Source organism: Leuresthes tenuis, unplaced genomic scaffold (genome assembly GCF_036924035.1).
Source record: "Leuresthes tenuis unplaced genomic scaffold, fLeuTen1.0.hap1 SCAF_20, whole genome shotgun sequence".
In the NCBI taxonomy this organism is placed as follows: Eukaryota; Metazoa; Chordata; class Actinopteri; order Atheriniformes; family Atherinopsidae; genus Leuresthes; species Leuresthes tenuis.
In genome coordinates this window covers 8878157-8901514 of record NW_027325374.1, presented here as the reverse complement: position 1 = coordinate 8901514, position 23358 = coordinate 8878157, and the positions used below count along the sequence as shown (strand labels likewise).

The 23358-nt window shown below is 40.4% G+C and overlaps 1 protein-coding gene across 2 annotated transcripts in view; it reads left to right on the top strand.

The window, feature by feature from the left end:
- The window catches only part of dock1 (dedicator of cytokinesis 1), a 177188-nt gene that overhangs the window by 4815 nt on the left and 149015 nt on the right, over positions 1 to 23358 (top strand). For both annotated transcript variants that reach the window (XM_072374073.1, XM_072374072.1), the window contains exons 2-8: positions 16922 to 17005; positions 17247 to 17287; positions 17403 to 17458; positions 18638 to 18734; positions 19413 to 19561; positions 20167 to 20302; positions 22773 to 22930. In XM_072374073.1, the coding sequence (XP_072230174.1) occupies positions 16922 to 17005; positions 17247 to 17287; positions 17403 to 17458; positions 18638 to 18734; positions 19413 to 19561; positions 20167 to 20302; positions 22773 to 22930 (721 nt within the window). The remainder of the gene's footprint in view (positions 1 to 16921; positions 17006 to 17246; positions 17288 to 17402; positions 17459 to 18637; positions 18735 to 19412; positions 19562 to 20166; positions 20303 to 22772; positions 22931 to 23358) is intronic.

Below are 23358 nucleotides of genomic sequence, written 5' to 3'. Positions count from 1 at the left end.
GACCAATCAGCATTTGATCAATGTGTTGCGTCATTACTGGACCCAAGGCATTGTTAGGCTTTTTGTAGGACTGTTTGGACACATCTGTCCAAAAATATGTCTGAAAATATGAACACGCTCATTTTTAGCGAGGTCATGCACAACACTGGTTACAGACATTCTTGGAGCTGGGTTGAAAGCTTTTTCTTTCCCATCTGGTGAGACGTGTGCTGATTTGATTTTGGAAACTTTGGTTCATAATGCCCCTATAATCCTCAAAGTCTTACCAGAGGCAGCAGTCACTTTATTGCTGTCTCCATTGTTTGTGAGAGCAACTATTACCCTGAGGCATTAGTCTGATTTCCTCCTTTAAGCAATGTCTTCAGTTCCAGTGGCATTTTCAGAATGCATGGGTTCAGATTTCTCTCAGCCAAAATCAAATACTACACCAGCATTCTAGAAGTACTCACACTCGAAAAAACACTGTTGTGATTCACTCCAAATGAAAAAATATGATTAGGACCAGACTTGTATTTCTTAACCCCTGATAAAGAGATGTTCACTGAGCACGATATGTTTGAGCTAATTTCATTGCAGTCGTTTTGACAAATGCAAATCAATTCAGCATAAATCATAAGGACAAGGAGTTGTTAGGCCTAATTATTCTTGTGGCGCCTCAAAAGTGATTCAACAAGGCCTCTGAGAGTTTTTTTTATTTATTTATTTATTTTTTTTAGCCGTCCCTGGCATCTGTGCTGAGTTAACCGGAAATACGTTTTTTATGTTAATTTCAAGTGTTGTCTCATTAATTCTGTTTCATTGGGATTTTGCTGTTCTTCGACAAGATCTGGAAAGTAAACCAGGGAAAACTAAGCAAGAGACATGAAATCCATACATAACTATACAGACCGTGACACAGATTGCCCATGAGAGCACAAGCTCTCATGAGAAATTCTTCCACTCACTGATGCTTTTCTCTTTGAAGTTAAACTTTAAATTCTCTATGATAGCAACTGCTCAGAAGAGGAGACATGGACATTTATGTGGACAGTGTTTACTCTTTCACCAGCTCACAGTTTTAGGTTTGGCCGAAGAGGAAATGCTGCTTCCTGGAGGTCAGATCACAGACTGGCAGCTTATCTGAAGGGACACACAGAGCTCTCCATTTTAGCTGTGGCACAGCTATGATTCATATTTTTAAACTGGTGTGTGGCAGACTGATGACCAACAGGGCAGACAACCCTAGAGGGCTCCCATTTGGAACAGGTTAGCAGTGACTGACACATTGGGAGCAGAAAATAGAGGCGCAGTCTTCTCTTGACTCAGGCCGTAAGTCATTTGTAAAGCCTTTACTCTGCACTCAAGAAAACAATCTCCCAGCCACAAGTGCACTAAGCGAACAAGTGAAGTGTGGTTGCAATTAAAATGCAGTCTTGGTTATTTCATAAATTCTAACCATATGTATAGAAATGCCCACATTATATTCTATCCTGCACATAAAGGCCTTGCTGAGGTTATTTGGTGTGAACTATGGGAGAACAGTTCTCTTTTTTTCTAATATTTGTGGTGTTTCATGTTTATTTTTATGTTGTCTGGAGTCACAAAAAGGGAGAAAGTGTTCCTGTTGTCATTGCAGCCCCTCCCTGCAGCGTGTTTTCACTATCACTTCTGTCGTCACAACCCATTCAGCATTACTGAGCACACAGCTGACTTTTAAGGCTCTTATACACCAAAATGACGACAAGAACAAGTGGTGATGCTGTGTCTGTTTATGTCAGCAGATTTGGGGACGCACACGGCAAAAACAAAATCCCACTGCTGACTCTTACTTACAGTGGACAGGTGCTCAAGAGGACAACTTTGTTGTACAAAGCTGGAGTCTAAAAATGATTAATTAAGGGAAAAGCATAAACAAAACAATGTTTGTAGAGGTCAGTTCATTATTGGTTCACTTATTGAGTTTTTACACAAAAATGCACATTTCACTTTCAGCTAATGCATCATGTGGATTGTTTTGTACTTGTGTGCTATATGGAGCATTAAACTGCTACACGTAAGAACTGAAGAGTCATTCAGCGTGATCTTGTTCACGGCCCGACCAGACTGTTATTTAACAGCATAATTTGCCTGAAAAAGCTGGGAGGAGTTACACACCTAAAAGACAACAGACACGGACGGCCACAGACGTTCCTTGCAGCTGATTGTCAGCTCGGTGTGTTCGAACCCTTTGAAAAAGCCCTCTGATTTTTTTTCCCTTTCTGTGCATGAACTTTGTCTTAGAAATACAGCAGAGCTGATTGAAGTGTTCACGCTGCAGTAAAATAAAGCGGCTTATTAAAAGGGCAGAGATGTTGTCAGGACAAGCAGAATGTTTTGTTTTATTTAAATGAAAATGTCTGTGTTGTTCGCTTCAGTCTGGCTGCATTTCTGAAGCGTGCAAAGAATGCACAGGGAGGTGGGAGTGTTCTTTTTCCCCCCTTCTTTTTGTCTTTGTTTCCTTTTGTTGTGGTGCCCAGTATTTATGAGTTGTATACGGTGAGAGGTGCTTTTATTGAGGGCTGCTTACAGGAGCTGTGCAACTCTTTTGAGCGGTTACTTAGAGATTGAACAGCATTAACATCAGTAATTCCAATTTTCTTTTTGCATTGTGGTGTTGGAGTATTTGTTTTTGTATGCATGCAGAAAGATGAATCCGTCCAGCACCTGGGACCTCATCTCGCTGAGATTATTTTTTTCCTCATCTATTACGACCGAGCTGCAGTTATTGAGCTGCCCCGCAGATCTATAAACAAAACGTCTTCCTCTTTCTGTCAGCCTCCCCACCATAAATATCTATAAATCTTGTCAGGCTGCCTGTTAGGCTACTGTTTAAGATTTAAGGATTTATACCCATGGTGTACAGTGTGAATATAGTGGGGTATATAGTTTTTTTTCTCAACAAAAATCATTAGAAATTCAGATGTGCTGATCATTAACTCTCATTTTTCTTGGTACTCATGAAACTTTTTACGTCTTTCTCTTCTTTTGTCCTTGTAGGTCACTTTGCTTTCATTCATTCTGAAAGGGAATTGTATATTAACTCTGGGCCGTGCTGGTTGGTGAGGCAGTTCTAATAGTACAGCTCCCAATGGCTTGCTGTGAGATGGTGGCTAAGACAAATGACAACTGGCCTATTTAATCTGTGCATAGCTAAGTGGTTGCACATTATTCCATCTTGGCTTACCGCTGAGACAATGCCAGGGCTTTTCTACATCTTGTTTTTAGAGTTGCTGTCATCAGGCAGGTTGAGTTGGGCTGGAGATTGAGAGCAGAATAGAACAAGTTAACTTTAGATTGGAAATCTAATTTGCTTCTATGAATTACATTGCTGATTAAGTTAGATTTTTTTTAACAGTGGTTTCTACTAAGCTGGAATGTTTAACCTTTGCAACAAAACATGAGAAGGTCCAGTGAATCTGGAGCGTGACAGAAACTGAGCGCCGTGAATCAGAATGAATCACTATCCTGTGAGGTCACCATTTGAGGGCAGCAGACATTTTTGTTTATACAGCAACCTCTGGAGAGAGGTGGTGCTCACAAACGGAACCATTAATCTTAAGCCTGCATGTTTGCTGTAAGTCTTTTTTTTTGGGGTTGTTTCATTGCAGAACCCAAAATTATGAACCTGTAGCGATTTAAGCACTCAACACCAATAGATATGCTCCATGTCAGTGCCAAAAAAAACCTGCCCTCAGCTGAACGGTAATGAAATCACGGTTGCTTAGAAACTTTACATAAATGTGGTGGTGGTGGCAGGCGGTGACACAGTATTACTTCACAGAGCTTTTTTTTTTTTTTGGTGATAGTTGACACATGTAGATGTGTTCACCCTTTATGATACTTGCAGAGGGTGCGATGTTCCTTTTTTGTCCGGGAGACGAAGGCAGCGAGACGCGAAGACAGCGAGACGTGCGGGTTGTACCTCTTACTTGGCTACATAGACTGTTGTTGTCCATTCCCTCAGTATTGATTGTAGACATGCCGAGCAGCTTGGGCCTTTGTCTGATATAAGTCCCGCTGTGCAGCTCTGGCTTGCTTGACAGATGGTTAATGGTGTGTAATACGTCTGTGTGAACAAAGGTCACTGATGCAGACATGTGTTATTACATAATTTAGATTGAGCTTGTTTAAATTCATATACGCAATCCTCTCAACTGTCTCTTTATATGAGCTGGCAGAAATTTTTGTAACTAACTGGCGTATTCTAAAAGCATTGTATAATGTAGTCTGCCAATGAGAAATAAGTTGGAAGGAAACTATGAATCTGTTCTGACAATGCAGAACTCAAATCTAGGCAACGTTAATCACAGGGAATGATTTATTCAAAATGATAAGGACCCTGATGTTTTTGCCTGTTGTGTCAAAACTGCTCTGAAAATGGTGTCAGTCAGTAAATGTGTTTCATTGTGAATGTATAAAGTGTCCTGTTTAGAGCAGTTGTCAGCTAACAAGTGAAAAGCAGGCTGCCAACCTCCCAATGGACAGTGGCTCAAAAGTGCAAATTTTTCTTTACAGATTGAGGGGGAAAAAGGAAAATGAAAATGTAAATGAAACAAAGATGCACCTGGGAATCAAACCCAAGGCTTTCTCACTACTGATGCCCTTATGTGACCTATTGAGCTACACAGACAATTTGCAATCTAAAGCAAAGGTTCCCAACCCAATCTGCGCCTCCCTCCCTGCCCCCAACCCCCGTGGCCACATGCAATCTCGCACCAAAACGACAATCTACCAAACTTTATTGGCACCAGATTTTTTTCCAGAACAGTAAGTCAAAGTTTTACCATCGTGAAATAAATAAATAAAGAAAATAAACCAAACGGGCCACCTCGAGCTTACAGAAATGAGATGCCAGCTGTGATGTTTCTGAAAACCTGAAATGTTGAATTTTTATTTCCAGCTCTGCACTCCAGTTTGCACAATCAGGCAATCTTTGCTCTACATGTTGTTTGAATCGGGACCTTGCATTGGGTCTTCTCTATTGCTCTCCTTGTAAAGTGACTGTGTGTGTGTGTGTGTGTGTGTGTGTGTGTGTGTGTGTGTGTGTGTGTGTGTGTGTGTGTGTGTGTGTGTGTGTGTGTGTGTGTGTGTGTGTGTGTGTGTGTGTGTGTGTGTGTGTGTGTGTGTGTGTGTGTGTGTGTGTGTGTGTGTGTGTGTGTGTGTGTGTGTGTGTGTGTGTGTGTGTGTGTGTGTGTGTGTGTGTGTGTGTGTGTGTGTGTGTGTGTGTGTGTGTGTGTGTGTGTGTGTGTGTGTGTGTGTGTGTGTGTGTGTGTGTGTGTGTGTGTGTGTGTGTGTGTGTGTGTGTGTGTGTGTGTGTGTGTGTGTGTGTGTGTGTGTGTGTGTGTGTGTGTGTGTGTGTGTGATGCCATTTTAATGAAAAACCACATCAGTCAGCTGTTTGCAGAACAACACACAACTAATGTACCTCAGTGTAAGAGCAGCACTTGACCACATACAGACTTTCCCACGTGTGCGTATCTGGTTTTTGCAACTTCTATGAAGTGAAGGCTGCATGCTCTTCATGTGGTCTTTGACACCCCTTCTATCGAAAGAACCACACAGCACTGAAGTGCTAACGATTAAGGAGGCTTGCTACCTTTGGAGGAGTTGAAGTTGTAATTTGTAAATCCACACGTGCATTACAGCAGCAAGCATAGAGTTTTAGTAACGTCTGTGATGACCCCATTACAGTGACCTGTGTTCCTGTTTGTGTTGACAGCACAGCACTGATGTAGTTCCATGTTTAAACTTTGAGAAAATGACTTCTTCTGGAGCACAATTGACTTCTTAATTCTGTACGACTGTGGAGAAATACCTTTGGGAACAATTAAGTTATGAAAATCAGATGGAAAGGAGCCTGAGTTGTCCAGACTTCACATCGTTCTGTTTTCAAATAGAAATCAGTGTTAACTGCCCAGTTTGTGCTCACCAGTAAACTTTCCATATCTATTTTCACATTTGAGTTGCACTTTCAACATAGTCTTTCATGAACTTCATCTTGGCATTTTGCTACGCCAGTGTTAATGGGAGTCAGAATAAACGGCTCAGCTGCCCGTGGGACCAGCAGTCTTGGAGGGCAGTAACTGGCTTTGAACAGCTTGCTCAGCTTGTATTGAGTATTCTACATCAGTCAAACACTGTAGTTGAGGCTTTATTTCATGAGAATGTTGAGCTTGCAGCTGAGCTAAAGATGTGCCAGTAGGTGAGTGTAGTCAAGCATGGGCTTAAAGAAGCAGCTCATTGGGGAAATGTGCTTCCCAAATGAAAATTCCCCACACAGCATATTATTTTGCTTACATAAACGTACTCAGAGGTATGTTTTTGAGTCATACTTGGTTTTGAGTCCTCCAATCCCACCCTGAGATTCACACCAAACCAAAACTCCCAGAGCACAACATCACTGCGGCTGCTCAGGTTATAAAACTGTCAACACTAATATCAGCTGCAGTCCATATTAATGTTGCATTTGTCACCTTTAAAATGTCCCTTTGGTAGTTTTAGAGACTTGTAATTGAGGTGTCAGTCAGCGATTGTGGTCGCAGACGGGCTTGGGACTGCTGCGAGCAGCGAGAGACAGACTTTCAGTGTGGCTGGCATTTGATGAAATGGCCTTTTGTGTGTTTGTGTATATATATATATACGTGTGCGTGTGTGTGTGTGTGTGTACGTCTGGCTAAATACTTGATAAAGTCAGAAGAGTCTCCAGAGAAAGCTTTAGATTCAAGTGAGTGGCAGCTTTACTTTGTGACCAACCTTTAGGGATTTAGATTAGGACGTCTCACCGATGTAGCTGACAACTCAGCCTCATTTTGTATACGAAAGCAGAACAGATTAATGAACTGAATTTTTCATCTGGCCTTTACCACTTCTACCTGACCACTAAAACTTAGCTATTTCTCTTTATTTGCTTGGGGTTATCAATACTACCTGGTCAATTAGATTTACTCACATCCATCTGATTCGTACACATAGGCCTCCAGAAAGGTGTTCAAAAAACGCTTTTTCATTCCCACTGTAGGGTTGCAGCTTACAATTATTTCCACAATCATTTAGCCTGCAATGCATTTTCTCGGTTAGTTAATAAATGAAAGTAGTGGAAAAGGCCTTAAAAAAACCCCTTAAGCCCACAGTTGCATTATGAAATGTCCCATTTTGTCCATCCAACAAAACGAAAGACATTTAATGTACTCTGATAAACAGCACTGACTGCTCACCGTGGTGGTAATATTTGTTCTGCCAGGCTATTTTAATAGAGAGCAGCCATTTGATATTTGCAACTAATTCTGACCTGTTTGCAAAAGCTCGTCTGTAATGTGTTAAGTCTTAAGTGATAATGATAGACACTAAAAATAGTGGCCATGCGCATAATTTTAAATGTATTAATTCTTTAAATATGTATCTAAAATGCTAAATTCTATACGGCACATGGACTATACCTAAAACCACAAAAGTACAAGTAGGTTGTTGGAAGATTAACTGATCTTACTGGCAGAATAGCAGAGCCATTGTTTCTCTGCAAGCCCCCCCCCCTGTTTCCTGTCCATATTTTTGGAACGTGGATGGTGAGTCATTTGGAAACCACAAGCATCACCTTTAATCTACAGTGTCACCAACGAAAGACAGAAAATAAACAAATATATACTGCCCTGCAGACGTGGCAACGGAAGCAGCTATTCTGCGTGCCACATGCTTTTGCTGCACCTTGCTATATGCATCTGAGAATCAAAATATGAACGATAGAGTGTCTATGATTATGCCTACGGGTGCCAATTCAGCTGTTTATGTGGATGTCAGGTTCACTCCGCTTCTGTGGTGTGTTAGCCAAAGTTCCATGGTTAATGTGTAGATATGAAAGACCAAAAAAGCGATGTTGTTAATGGGTAGAATCCTATGACCTTTCAGACGGGGCTCGTCAATCACAAAAGGAGCTTTTAATCTTGAGGCCCAATGAACTGTTTGTTCTGTCGTTTTCTCTGAGTGAATAAAACAATCAGGGTTCAGTGGATCATACTGGAAGTTGATTCACATCATTTATTGCAGTAATTGAATAGCCTCTTTCACACATGCCTTTTCAAACCTGGACTGATGTGACTTCGTTGCGCATCACGTGAAAGTACAGAGGGGGAAAAGGGGGTCGAAGTCAATCAGCCGCCGATACGTCGCTGGGCTGAGCAAGAGAGGTGGTAACGGAGGTGAAGTTGTCCTGCCTTGTGTGTGTCCTTACGCTCATCAAGATGGCACTTTTTTTTGTCTATAGAGCTCAAAGAATAAGTAAAAGAGGTTACAGAGAACTTCAGAGTTGTACATGTTCTGTGAAATACAGCATGAAGTTCAGTCCTATTGAAATGAAATGGATTCTTCAGCAACAACGGAGTTAAGTGTTGATGTCGCGGCGTCTTGACTTCTTGTCTTTTGGATATTCCTCCTGTGCAAGAATGCTTGAATCAGGTTCCTAAGAATGTTTGACATTTTGATGTTAAATCTTAGTTTATTTCAGGCAGCTGCTCCCGTCACTGATCTTCCTGATCTCTCCCTTTTATTTTTTTTTGAGGATGTTTCAGCTCTTTGATGCATTGCTACTCTGAATTATTTCATCTGCTTTGATGAAACACAGTCTCAGCCTTATGATTATAAATAACCTCATGAAAAACCAGTCCAAGGCATTTCCTGTTGCAAGTCTTTTTTTTTGTTTGTTTTTTTTCTCATCCTTCTCTGCTAGCACCGCTAGATTCTGTAGATACAACCAGATGAAGGTCAAGTTCTGTGTCACACAGTGCCAGCAAAGACGTTTCAAAGTAAACTGAGTCAATTGCAGAGTTTCTCTAAATATTTGAAGGTGATTATGCGATCAGCGGCTTTCCTTTCACAAGAGAAGTAACGCTGGGCTGAAAATAATTGGCTACTTGCTGTGCAAAAGGCCCATTTCTGTGGATTCTACCGGCTGCTTCATCATCCTGTTTATTTTGTGTGCAGATGGAGTAAATACAGCCATGTGACCTGTTGTTATTGCTTAACAAAATGTTTAAGAATTGGTATTGCTGGTCATGATATCATGTAGAATAGCAAATCTTTAAGATTATTTTCCGGTTACTGAGTAGAAGAGAACGTGTTTCAAAAAGCCCTTATTCATTCGAAAGCTCCTGGGATGTGTGTGCACAGTGCAGGCAGGTTTGCCTTGCAGAGTCAGTGCAGATACTCGTGCACCAGCACAAATAACACCAGACCACTGTTTGAGAAATTCTCTGTGAAAGGGCTCTGTAATGAGCGAGGATGTGCTCTCCGTCCCTGTTGTATTGCTAAGATGATTTTCAATTAAAGGAATAAGTCAGCTGTGCTGAGGCAGTGCAGGCTAAGCTATCAGCCCGCTTTAGATTGTACCCCAAGGCCTCTGCTGGAGCTGGGTGAATGGCAGGAAGTTGTGCCAAAAGTTATTACAGCTCTTGGCATCTAAATTTGGCACTTAGCGGGTTTTCAAGACCTGCTCCTCTCTTCACCTTACTTCTCTTTTCCCACCCACTTCCCCTGCTGTACACGATGTGCTCAGTTCATCTTTTTTCTTTTTTCTTAAATGAGGTATTGTTGATCTTCCTGGCAGTCATAGAAAAGCTTCAGCATTTCCTTCTGGTCTACTGGAAGGGCCCCTTCTATTGTGATACAGTGATATCTTGAGTAGCATTTCCTGCTTTTTTTTTTATTTTATTTTTTTACCAGGAGTAAAAGTCAGGTTTAACTAGTGAGAGTAAGATCTGTGCCTTTCATGTCTCACTGCTTAACCACTCTTGTACTCATTAAAGGTTAACTGTGACAGCGTTATCTCCACTTTCCAATTGCCGAGAAAGATAAAAGGCTGTTGTGTATGTGATTGGTCTTAGAGGAAATGGGATCATTTTGCTGGTGTTTCTCTGTCCTGAGATCAATGTCTGAATTTGCCTTTAGGCTGGAGCCATCATGCTTCCATCTGAATGCTTAAACCTCTTATTAAACCCTTTTAATTCTCATGTTTTTGCCGCTTTGTGTGTCGCTGACAAAGCACTCTTCATCTGAGTGTTGAAATGAAAATACTGTATATTTGATGATCCTCTTTCACATTGCATGCCTCTGACAAATACATTTGTGAATTTAAATATTTCAGCCAAATTCCAGTGGCCTATGTTGGTGTATTGTTTTAATTAGATAACAGGAATTTCTTTTTACAAATCCTATTCGTTTCTTAAGAGTAGAGACATGGGAAATCCTTGAAATGTCTTTCCACGACTCTTGGATGCAAACTATGTTACTTTAACGATTCCAACACGATTGGGAAGCTTTAATACGTTTGTGTCCACTTTTTTTTTTTTTTTTTTTTTTTTTGTCAGCTGCTGAGTGCCTAGTTTAGTCATATAATTATCTCATGCTGATGATCTGTGTTCGCACTCAATTGAGGATGAGGAATCTGCAACTTTGGCACTCAAATGCCATAAAACAGGGTTTGTGTGTTTTTTTTAAAATTTTAATTAATTAATTTTAGTTTTAAATAATAAAATCTTTAGATTGTTTGCATTAAATTATGTCTACGAGGAAGGCCAAGTTCTCATATATTCTGAAAGTTCACACACCGAAGTAGAGCTTGTAATATGGAGTGTTAAACAAAGACTGAAAAGTAATATTTTGGGGTGTTGGGGTTGTTGTATACTTTAATTGCATATGACTAAAGAAGTGAGATTAAATGAAGGCACAAGGGGAAGGTGAAACCTTAAGATATAGCTGATGGAAGTACTTAGGACTGCCACTAGCCTGGTCCTAAGTACTGCTTTGTGGTGACCCCGCATTAATCTAGGAGTATAAGATGACAAAATAGGGGCTATACTCCGCCCATGATGTTTAAACCCTGTATGACATACTGCAAAGCGAGCTGTAGATGTTTGTTTAGCTCATTTAGAACCACCGCTTTCTTTAGTGTGCGTCATCGTCATGGTGAGGGAGTCCAGTAGAGGAGGTACTTTATGTCTGTCGGCAATGCGGCGGGATGTGGTAGATAAACCTGATCCGTTTGTCCCCTTAAGTCGTTTTACATTCAGTTATCCTGAAAATAATTTGGCAGATGATTGAAGAACGTCTTGACTTTTCGGCAGGCGAGCTTATCGAGGCCAGTTTTGTCTTAAAATCAACAAAAACAGGAAAACCAGACAAATCATCTCAGATGTCTGAGAGGATGCACTTGTTTCGTAAAATGTCGTGTTCCAGATGTTTCAGGTTCTGAAGAACAGCTTATAAAGCGTTTTGCATCTAAGTCCGTATAGAAATGAATTATTTTAATTCTTGCATAATTGATGAAATGCTTTTATTTTTACAGCCAGGTGTTGGCAAAGCACTGCCAACTTTTTTTTTTTTTATGTTTTTATCTTTTTTCATTTAGCTCTCTAACATCAGCCTTGGGTAGTCATTTACAGATAAATCCTGCTGTGAATGCAGCATTCCCTGTGAGTTCGTGGTTATTATGTCGCTGTCCTTTGCTAACTCCTCAGTCTTGCATCTGAGACCCAAATTGCAGCTGGAGTGCAATAATTGTCCTTTATTCATTCCAGCTGCCTGAAAAAGCGTGTTCACAGTTCAGTCCTTGTCCTTCAAGTTAAGCACTGTATTAAATACATGTTCCCTCAGTTTCCTTGCATATTCCACTGTTTTTTTCCCTCTTTCTGTCACATTTGATCACTTTCCTCCATCTAATCTTTGCTTACCCTTTTGTTCAAATCAAAATATAGATTTATACCCCCGACACTTTCAGTGGTTTTCTTTGTTCACTTTGGTCTTTAAGCCTTTTTAACTGTCCGATGTAGGACCACAGCCTGGACTGAAAGGTGATTCTTTGATATTGGTCATCTGGGATGTTTTCCTTCATTTTCCCCCTTTCATTTTTGGACGGCCAAAAATCACACATGTTCCATGCTTTAAGTGCTGCTCAGTAAGTTTGTCTCATTTCACTTCGCAAACCTCATGAAATGCCAGTAGCCCCCCTTCTGTAGCACTAGTTCGCTTGGCTACAAATGCACATCCTCCAATCTGTTTAAGCGCACGTGTGTAACAGCTCCATAGATCCACAGCTCTGAGTCGTACCGTGCTTTTTGAAGCAACATTTCAAAAGTTTTCGCTTTCTACTCGCCTGACAATTAGATGGAAGCGCAGCTTTTGTGTTTTCCCCAACACTTTTTGCTGGAAGTAGTTTGCACGGGTTGCACGTTATTTGCATCATCTTTGAGTCTTATGTTCAAAAAAAGCACATCAAGGAGCTGACTCTGAAAATGAACTCTACAGATCCCCACTGGCACAGGACGATAACAATGAATGCCGCGACTCTAGATGGTTGTCGAAGTTTCTACAGTCCTTGTTAAGTCTGAAGTTGCAAATTGACTCCTCTACTCTGTTAACCCAGCCCTTACAGAGAGAGGGAGAGAGATGCCTCATGCTCCTCTCTTGTCTTTTCCTCTTGTAGTACTGCGTGGTCTGGGATTTCCCGGTTGGCTGTCGGCTTACATCCCATGGGAAATTTTTTACAGAGCATGAGAAGGCTCAGTCTCTTTCCAGTGAGCAGTTGCTGTGTGCTTCTCCTTTCCACCCCTTCTTCATCAGCGTACTGCATTATCATCTGTGTGTAATGATATGTTATACTCTGCGTGGATTAGTGCAGGTCATTAGTGAGCGCAAAGTGTAGAATTACAATCAGTCCAGTGTTTAGACGAGGCTGCGTATAATTGTAGAGAGGGTGTAGACGTGTGCTGGCTAAGATGATAGGTCTGTAATCTGATTCCTCACTCGTTTCCGATGATGATAATGTTCTCAGAGTTTGCACGCCCTTATCCAAGAGGTTATGTATGGTAACGAGCCCCCACTAAATGATGCTGCTGTTTATCCTGTTTGCAGAAAACCATTTGCATGCCACACTTGTGGGAGAATATGGTCCACTTCGTCATGCTGATCTTCTTCTTCTTCGTCTTCTGATGGATTTTCTCTCCCTCACTGCTTCCTAATTGACATCAGTTTACTGGAATCTGCAAGCGTCGCTTTATGAGTAATCTGAGTTGTCATTTCGTCCCCACACGACTCGAGTCACTTTGGTTCCAGTGTTAGATTGCACAATCGTTGCCTCACATGCCAGGGATATGTTTGATGGTCGTCATTTAGTCAGTATTTTCCCTGGATGTCGTTTGTGTTCCTTTTTGAAAGCCTTTCCCAGTGAAGATATTCCCGGTTCTCTCAGCTCCCATTTGTTTGCTATTAGAGTGTCACATTGGCAGTTATTACAGGGCCAGTTTTTCGTGTACTGATGAAATATGAAGCTCTATCGCTCTGAGACCTAATGACAGTTTAATTGGAGTCACTGTGCTGTACAGTGACAAGGCTACTCTGATGCCTCAACACAGATTAATCCCACCTCCCTTTTGATTGCTCTGTTGCTTTCTGCCCCTGTAGGTATCTTTTTGTATTTCAGCGTGGCTTGACTGAATACATTTCCTGAGGTCTTTGTTCTATTGTCAGGCCACCGCTCATGTTCTGGTGCATTCCCTGGGCTCATTGGATTGTTTTGGGGATAACAAAATGCACTGTGGACACTTGGAAAACAAAACGATATAGAACTGAATAAAATAGGTGACGCATAGCATTTCATACTTTCTATTACATGATGAGGTCGTGTACTTTGCTCGATATTAGATCAACAGATGGTCAGTGTATAAGCCACCGGTGTTGTGTAATTTGTGGTTTTGTGAGGTTCTATTTTGATCACTGACTATTTTTATTTTGCTCTACTAGGGCTGTGTTGATTATGAATTATTGGTAGGCAATTTTTTGTCTTGCAAATAACTTTTTTTATATGAATAATCTGCTTTATGACGACTCCTCGTGCTTTTCTTGCAGAATAGTGACTTTAATGGGCTTGCTACTGATTATAAAAGAAATAAAGGCAAAAATCAGCCCAGTTAATTGTCATCAAGCTTGAAGTCAACTTTATCAAATGCTGGAAAACCGTGTGGAAATGCAACATTTCAGTCAGTTTCCCACAACTGTTTTCAAACAGTTATGGTGTTCAATGCCACCAGGATCAGAATTTAGATTAGAGTAATTGCACTTGCATGATTCATTCTTAACTTCCTTTCACAAGAACCGCTATGTTGTCAAGATATTTGTCCAGCCTTTTCGACAGCTGACACATGCTGTACTGCAGTCAGTACTGTAATGTCCTCTGTTATCAGGTGTGCTCTGTAAACGTGTCGGGGGGGGGGGACGACGACAACGGACTGGTTAATCCTTTAATGTTTTCACCCTGTACAGAATGAGAAATTCAAATAAGTGAATTAAAATATTTAATCAGTAGATGAATAAACAATCAGCTGTAAATGATCTCGGCTTCCTGTAGGTTGTGAAAATCCTTGCTTTGTCTCGGTAATAACGTTGTATTTTCACATGATTTTTACATATAAACATTTTCTTGCTTCAGATGCTGTTTTTGCTTGTTTCTTTTTCTCTTTTTTTTTAAAAATTTTTTTTTTTTTTTTTAACTTTACCTACTTGAATGATCTGTTACAGAAAGCACATGCTGTAATTTCCTGTGTGGGAGCAGGACATATAGAATATATACGTGTACAGAATGCATAGAATAACCCGTAGCATAAGCAAGAAAACGTAAATGCTTGTCCAAAATAAGCACCCAGGAGCTAATGATAACATACATATGCAAATAAATGAATCACTGAATGAATAATGTTGTGTGCCACCTGATACCCTCACGAACCACACTATAATCAGCCCTTTAAGTGACAGGTGGTTGCAGTAGAAAATGGTTGATTTAGCTGCAGAATCATCAGCTTGCTGCAAAGGTTTCAGTGCCTGCAGCAAGGGTCTTTTTTAATTAAGCAGTTGTTCACCTCTGGAGACCTCTGAAGTAGCTCTGCGTGCATTACAGCTGCAGCACATGCATACAGATGCTCACTTGTGTCATTCCTCCCTCCCATACACGTCTTTCTCTACATTTCCTCTGAGTGTTCATGTATAGTCTCTGTGTGTGTGTGTTGTTTTTGCGTGTGGGCTCTTGACAGATGTTGAGCGTGGCTGTTGGACAATGACACGCTGTTCACCTCTCACTTAATCAGAGAACAAGTGTCACCACCAGTCAAGATTTTATTGTCTTTGTAATACAGCCATGACATGTTGATGGACCTCTGGCTGTGGATGTGCGATGCCATGTTTGTTGGTAGGTAAATCAAAGGCTTCAGAGGGAATGGCCTTCGTTGCTGGCCTTTCCAGGAGACAAAAAATACCTCTTTATTTAGTGTAAAATAAAGCAATTTTGGTGTTTTCAGTGAGGTTTCTTACGTTCTTTCTGGATACATTTGTTTTCTAATTTCATTCAGAAGTATATGTATATATATATGTACATATATATGTTTGATATGAAGTCACAGTTGCTACAGGATGGAATGAGTTATTCACTGTTAGAGTTACGTTTGCTGGTGGAAAAAAAAGAGCTTGGATGTATAAAAAGTGCTCTTGCACCAGCTTCATCAGTCCAGGCCAATCCATCAGTACCATCAGTGTTTTCTGCCATCACAAAAATGTTGCAAATACATTTCATCACTTCAGTTTTCAAGATGTTGCACGCATTTAATCAGAGTCCTGCTGCTCGTTAGCAACATAAGTGGTAACAGCTGGTGTTAGCTATGGGACAACTAAGACTTACCAAGTTGCACTGTCAGTATGAAAGGGTATAGATTCCTAAGTGGGTGTGATTTAAATGTTGTGAACGTCGTGTGGGTAGATGAAAGTAAATATGTATTTTCACAGATCCACATGTATCTAGCTAACGTTTGGATCTTCTATTTATTAGTTTTTATATTGCAAAGAGTTATTTGTGTTTGGCAGAGTGATCTGCCGAAGACAGGCCTGAGTCTGAGTTAATTTTCTGCTCGTTTGTTGGTCTGGAAAATGTGTATTTGGTGTCAAAACGTTGAGAAGATGTGTGGCTTGTGTTAAATGTGTCTTTAGAAACACTCGGCCCTGAGCTACTGCGAACATTTTGTAGCTAGCTAAACTTCATAACCACGATGCTTTATGCTGTTAAGAGAAATCTAATTTTATAAGGAAATGGAATATTAACAGGCTAAAATATGACTCTTGGGGCCATTGTGTCCCATCAGTTATTTTTTTTAAATTTTGTTCCTTTTGACACAGCCATGTTGAAGAAAATGCTTAGGAGCTGTACACAAAGCCTTATATTTTCAGTCAAGACCCTGGTGTTTGTTCTGGCAGCATGTTGGCTGAAATATTGAACGACTTCTGTTGTAAACAGCCTTGCATGTATGCTCAACTGACTCCAAGGAACATCATTCAATAAGAGGATATATAGCAGTAATGAGCAGCCATGAAAATGCTGTTATTGCGTGGATACCATAGTAACAGGAGTGTTGAGACGGGACCAAGAACACAAGGCCAGTCTTTTCTTTCATTCAGAAAAAAAATGCTGTTTCAGTGTTGACTAGAAAATCAAACAGTACTTTTTTTTATTTAAATTATTATTGTTTTTTTTTTTTTTTACTTTTTTCAAATTTTGAATCTGAGAAAGTCAAGAGCACTGTGATATTTTACCAGTCTGCCAGTCTCGTGCTGTTCTAAGCACATTTTTGCCATCATTATTGATTTCTCTTCAGTAGGTGGTAGATATCTGTTGATATCACAGCATAGCTGGTGCCAGGCCCAACCATCAAAGAGTCAGACTGCGTGGGTGGACATTCTGTATATGTGTGATGCTTCTTCTACACATTCCAGTGGTGCATAATTCGCGCCACGAGGGAGCAGAACGCTTTATTGCCTTTTTTTTTCCTCTCTATCTGTAATATCTTCTTCTCTTATATTGTCCCCTCTCATTTTTCTTAAGCAATCTATAACTACGATGCCCGGGGAGAGGAGGAGCTGTCACTGCAGATTGGAGACACAGTGCACATACTTGAGACATATGAAGGTGAGAACAGACTTCCCGATGCTGTGTGTGATCAGAGCTGCCAGGCCAGAGTTAAAAGATATTCCATTTGATTTGGTTTTTACCCTTTTATTCTCAATTTTTTTTTTTAATCAAAGTTTGGTTGTGAAAATTTGCTTCCGCTTGTTTTTTAAGAAAAAAAGAAAATTAATAAATCCCAAATGTGTACTGAATAGGTGAAGTTTAACTGATATGTGGTGATAACAATCATTTCCTCCATTAGACTGGTTCAGAGGTCATAGGCTGAGGAGAAAATCTAAAAAGGTGAGTGTTGATTACTGACACACATTGATTTGTTCTTTACAATTCCACCTTAAATTATTTTTTTTAAATCTGTCCCAGTTATACCAGGATGTTCTTTTTTTCCTTCCTCTTCCAGGGCATCTTTCCTGCTTGCTACATACACCTGAAGGATGCCACGGTTGAGGGCAGCGGGTCAGTATTTCTGGATTTCTGAATTGCTCTGTCATTTCATTTGTATGTCGAAACATTTATTTCGTATGTGTTACTGTTAAAGACAGAAATAATTCTCTAATCATCTTTTCTCCCCCCTTATAATTGTAGACTTAGTTAAAATGGGAGTTCTGTGCACACTCTCAGAGGTTGTTTTAGGCGAAAGGTCTGCACTTGATCTAAAGTGACGTGTATTTGTTGTGGCACATGTTTCTCTGTTCTGTTGTGATCTGTCTGTCTCATTCGATTTGCTCAAGACTGAAATAAAGTCCTTGAGTTCTATTTACAATTTTGACATATATTGTTTCTGAGAACTATGGTGAGGATCTTTGGAGCTGATAGTCAAAAAAGATTTTTACCTTGCGGTTGATACGCTTACTTGCTGTCAAGTCTGGAGCGTCTGCTGGTGTTTTCAGGGATATTTAATCATTTTGGACAGATGTTTTGGATTCACGACTCGATGTAGATGGATTAAGACTTAATAATCGTTCTGAAACTTTTAGATAACCTATGGAAACACAGCAGATTGGTGTCAGCTGCTTTAATTTATCTTCACCATTCTGCTTCACACACTGCAGACACGCTCTCTGAAAACAACACGGAACTGCTTTTAATGTTTAATAATAATAGCAATAAATTTGTGATCAGTCATACTTTCCTGCTGGCATCTATCTGCTGCTTGTTGTGGTGATGTTGTCTGTTGAGTTTCTTGTTTTTATGAGTTACTGACATGTGTGAACTGACCTGGATATGAAACATCCATATCCCAAAAAGACTCTCTTCTCTTCTCAGCTATTATCTTAAAAAAAAGAAAAGATCAGCTCTTCTGTTTGTCAGTCATGGTGACAATCAATCAGGTTATTTTGAAAGAGTATTGGCCGATATTGATCTGTGGCTCGCTGATCAAACCGTCCCTTAATTTAAAGCAAATAGAGTTCAATAAAACAATGGCATTCTTCTGAATTTTTAAACCGGAAGCTTGTTTAATTCCAACAGGGGAAGAGACATGGAGAGTATGCAGTGTTATTGCTTTGGTATAGACTTTGACAGACTTCTCTACCTTCTGTCCTCACACAACTTTTGGCGTCAGCTTCTCAGTGTGCAGAAATAAGAAGAGACCGCACATAGTGACTGTTTCAAATGAATTCACTGTCACTGCAGGCAAAAGGAGACTGTCATTCCCACTGAGCTGCCCCTGGTTCAGGAGGTCACCACAACACTGCGGGAGTGGGCGACAATATGGAGGGACTTATATGTGGTAAGCCATCCAGTTCTTTCCAAATGGAAAAACATGCCCACACTTTTGTTTTCATTCATAATGTTTCTTATTTTAATTTGATGTCTTCTCTTTCTTTTAAAGATAAAAGAGTGTCACTCCCTATCTAAACCTACTTCTATTAAATGCACTCTCACTGATTATTTTTCCTCTGGAAATTATCAATCACAAGCCCTTTTAGATTTTCATAAAAGGTTATTAAATGTGCCTTAAGGTGCCCTATTTCAATCTATTTTCAGCTGTTAGCAACTCAGTGCCACTTGCCTTACCGGCACCATGTGGACTTAACATTCAGAGTCACTCTTGAAATTCACCATTTGCATCCTCAAGGTCTAACAAAACCACTTCCTAAAGTATTCGCAACACAGTGTTTACAAGCAAGCAAGGCTTTTCTTTTCTTGCCCTTGTTGGTGCATTTCTGGAATTTCTTACCACACCTGTGATTCAGAGGATTGTGTGATATTATTGTTAATGCTTAATGTAGTTACTTGTCTGCATGTATGTGCACATGTGTGTCCACCTGCATGAACAGGTGTCAGACAACACGATAACTTACTTCCTGGTTATGACACATCATTGATTTCTGGCAGTTGAGACAAAGTAGCACGTTAAAGTTCCTCTAATGTCTGGGCTGTACTTTGTTCTGTTCTGTTCTGACAGGGAGACAGGCGCGAGATGTTCAACTCTGTCCGTGACATGATCTACGACCTCATCGAATGGCGGTCACAGATCCTCTCGGGCACCCTCCCACAGGATGAGCTCACTGAACTCAAACAGAAGGTCACCTCCAAGATAGACTACGGCAACAAGTAAGGACCCAGTCATTGGACTATTTTAGATTCGTCCTCTCCTCCCTGAGGATTATATCTTCTTATCCCCGTATCAATATGAAAAAATTGCTCTGTGGAATAGCTCAGCTGTGTCAGTTAAAAGAAAATGACAGGTCATCACTTAGCTTGAAAACAAACTTTAGGGATTTAGCTTTAGCCAACTGCCCCATATTCCATCATGAAATGACAGTTGTCACGGTGTCAGAAAATCGTTTAAAAACGAAAATCGTGAAGCTCCATTCTGCTCCTGTGATGAAACTTTAAACCTTTTGGCCAGGTAGAAAAATGACTTTTGCCTCCATCGAAGCAGGGAGGGATGAGCTGATGAAAAACACGGAGTACATGTGGGCAGCATGGTGTCTCTGCTGAGGCCCTCCAGAACAGAGCAGAGCAAAGCAGGACAGCTTTGAAAAAATACTGTGAAGCTGAGGCAATATTATGAGAAGAGAAAATCAGACAACAGCAGTGGTTGTGCTTAGTTAATATGCGCAGATCCATCTTCGCAGTGCTGCTACATGTCCACAGTATTTTGCCTTTTGTTTTCTATCTACTTATTCAACATTTGTCTGTTTCTTTCACGTAAGGTACCTGGATCTTGATTTGGTGGTCAGAGACAAGGATGGAAACATACTGGACCCAGAGCTTACCAGCACCATCAGCCTATTCAGGGCTCATGAAGCAGCCTCAAAACAAATTGAGGACCGGATCCAAGAGGAGAAGGTAAACACAGAGATAATGCGTTACAGATAAGGGAAAGCCCAGTAGTGCGTATTGTTAATAAATATGATACAGAGAGATCTTGCTTTTCTTTTTCTTGTCTCCATTTAATCTCAGTCAGTCAAACGGCTGCCATTTCAGTGTGCGCAATGATAAGAGAAGAAATGTTGTGTTTGTACTTTCTACAGTTATGTGAAAAAGCAAAGGCATCTCAAGAAATTTGTTGGCTTTTCATTTTGACATAGTTGGACAAACAAAAAGTTAATCTTCTCACCACAGGAAAAGTTGATTTACTTGAACAAAACCACTGGGAAAATCAGTGTTTTAATTATTTATTCAACAAAAATATTCACTGATGTGACATTCCTCCGTTGATAATCCAAGTATAAAGATATGCAGAAGCACAAGAATGTAACTAGTACTGGTCCCCTGTAGCAAATGTGATTCACCTCCTGGTTTATTAAATACTTCCTGACAGTTGGCCTCACTTTGTCTTCAAGCACTCTTTAATAAGATGCAAAATTCACACTTGAATCAACAACGGCAAGCTGCCCAGTCCCTGAAGCAATGAGGTAACCCCAACCCATAAAATTTCCACTGTCAAAATTCACAGTTGGTATGAGTTCTTTGATCTACACCAAACATTTCCACTCTTACTGCGACCAAACTGCTTTTTTAAAAATGTATTTATCTGTCCAGAGGACATTATTTCCAAAGGCTTCTTCTTTGCCTTTATGATTTTTGGCAAACTGTAGTTTAGCTTTTGATTTTCGTTTCCTGTTTTTTTGGCATGTCTCTAATGAGAGTCAGTCTGTGCAATTTCTCTCTGAGTTTTTATTTTTTATTTTTTAAACCAACATCCAAGAGATCCTGTGTCAAAATGTTGAGGTTCTTGAGAAGTATTTTTTGCATCAAATGATCTCCGTTTTACTCGTCTTGTACAAATCCGCTGTCCTTTGAAATCTGCACCACTTTTAAAAGATTTATTTCCAATAAAATTGGATCTTTTTAAATCGCTTTACCACAACTTTTCTGTGAACGGCTTAAGCTCCTTTCAGGCATGCAGTTTTTTCCATTACACTGACAAGAATAGAATACGTCTGAATAAGCACCCTGGTGCTTGCTGCTGTACAGTGATATTACTAGGTTGAACAAAACCAAAATAAATGGATATCAGCACTGTCCAAAGGTTCCTGTCCCTGCAGTCTTATTATTACACGCAGAGCCTGAGCCAAAGAACAGGGAAAAAAAACCTTTTTTAAAAAAAATAATTCTGTATGGCTTTTTGGGTCACGCTGCAGTCTCTCCTCTCTGCTCCTTTTGTCTGGCACACAGTGGACATCGCAGTGTTTTCAGTGGAGAGGGTGAATACCTAGTGAACTGAAAGTGAACCAGTATGAAGTGATATGTAAATGCTGGGTGCACTCCAGGTCGTGAGAGGGTGCACTGTCTTCACTCTGGTAATTAAACTTTTCAGCAGATGCAATCGTCAGGTCAACTCTGATCCCTGGACCTGCTACTGTGGTTACCGGGTTAACTGTCTTCTAGTTTGAATGTTTGCCACATTTGAAGAACAGTTGGATAAGGGGAAAAAGCCATTCTTATCAAGAGAAACTCAAGCCATGATATTTACGCAATCTAAGCTAGATCCTTCCTATGTATTGGGCTACTGACTCAGAAGCACTACAACTGGTTACATCTGTGCAGATTGTAAACTAAATGAACTAAAACTAAAACGTGTCAACTTGTGTCCATCCTAATCCATCCAAAAATCCTCATTTTGTATCTGCAGTGTCATTCTATTAAATTCTAATAGCTTAAACATACTGTCACAGCAGTGACTTTGGTTATACTTACACATATGATGATCTCCCACGCAGGAAGTTAGAAGCAGATATGATTTCATCTTTGTCATTTGCACAATTTTAAGTGTAAAGGTGGGGAAGTAAGACCCACCCCTGACATGCACAGATACTTGACTGGTACTTCAGAGTCAGAAACTCGGCCAGGTTCCCGGTTTGCTTCACTTGGCTCTTCAGTGGCATCCTGCACCTGAATGTCAGTTGGGAATATGCAAGGAGTGCCAGACGCTAAGTGCCCTGCAGTCACGTGGTCTCATCTCATGTGACCTTTTCAATCTGAGGTCTTTATTGCATATGCATGGGAAATAAGAAAGTGTCCAGGTCAACATGATAAATTTTAATGACGTGGCCTCAGCACACTTTTGAAGGGCATCCAGAGACCCATGCACTAGGTTCTCTTACCTTAGATGGAGATCTGGTAAAAGTAAAAGATTTTTATGGATTTATAGAAATTGTAAGAATGGAACATCATATTTTCAGCAAAGTGCAGCGGCTGTAGCTGACTTTCTTTGCTCTGGAATGTAGTTGCAAATCTAAGTCCTTGCTGCATGTGGCAGAAATCAGTGTAAGAGCACCCAGTTTTTACTGTGATTCCTCTGTTTCTCTGACAGTCTCAGAAGCAGAATATTGATCTGACAAGACAAGCAAAGTTTGCCTCCACACCAGCTTTTGCCCTCTTTGTGACTCTGAAGAATGTGGTGTGTAAGATTGGCGAGGATGCGGAGGTGCTCATGTCGCTCTACGACCCAGTGGAGTCCAAGTTTATCAGGTAAACCCCTGAGGAGCTCATTCACTGAGCTTTCTCCCTCTCGTTTGTTCTTTCTTTCTTATTTACCCACACACACACACACACACACGCACACATGCCCAGCAAGAATGTGACCAAAACAGGTTTAACCTGCTGGTCAGTGGTTTGCTTGTTTTCTTTCAGGAATGTTAGAATAAATGATCGAGAGTGGAGATTATCATTGTACTGCTCAGTGGGAAATTACTTTTGCATTAGTGAGTGTGTTCTTGTGTTGTCAGATCATTTTCTGATCTTAATCACTAGTTTATCTTTAAACACATCAGTGTTCGGGGAAATGCTGAGTCCCAAATGCAGCAAAGGTGCCAATGTGAAATGGTGTTGAGTGGGAGCATGATGTGTTGAAAACTCCAACACATCATGCCTTCTAATGCTGTCAACACATTCTTTGA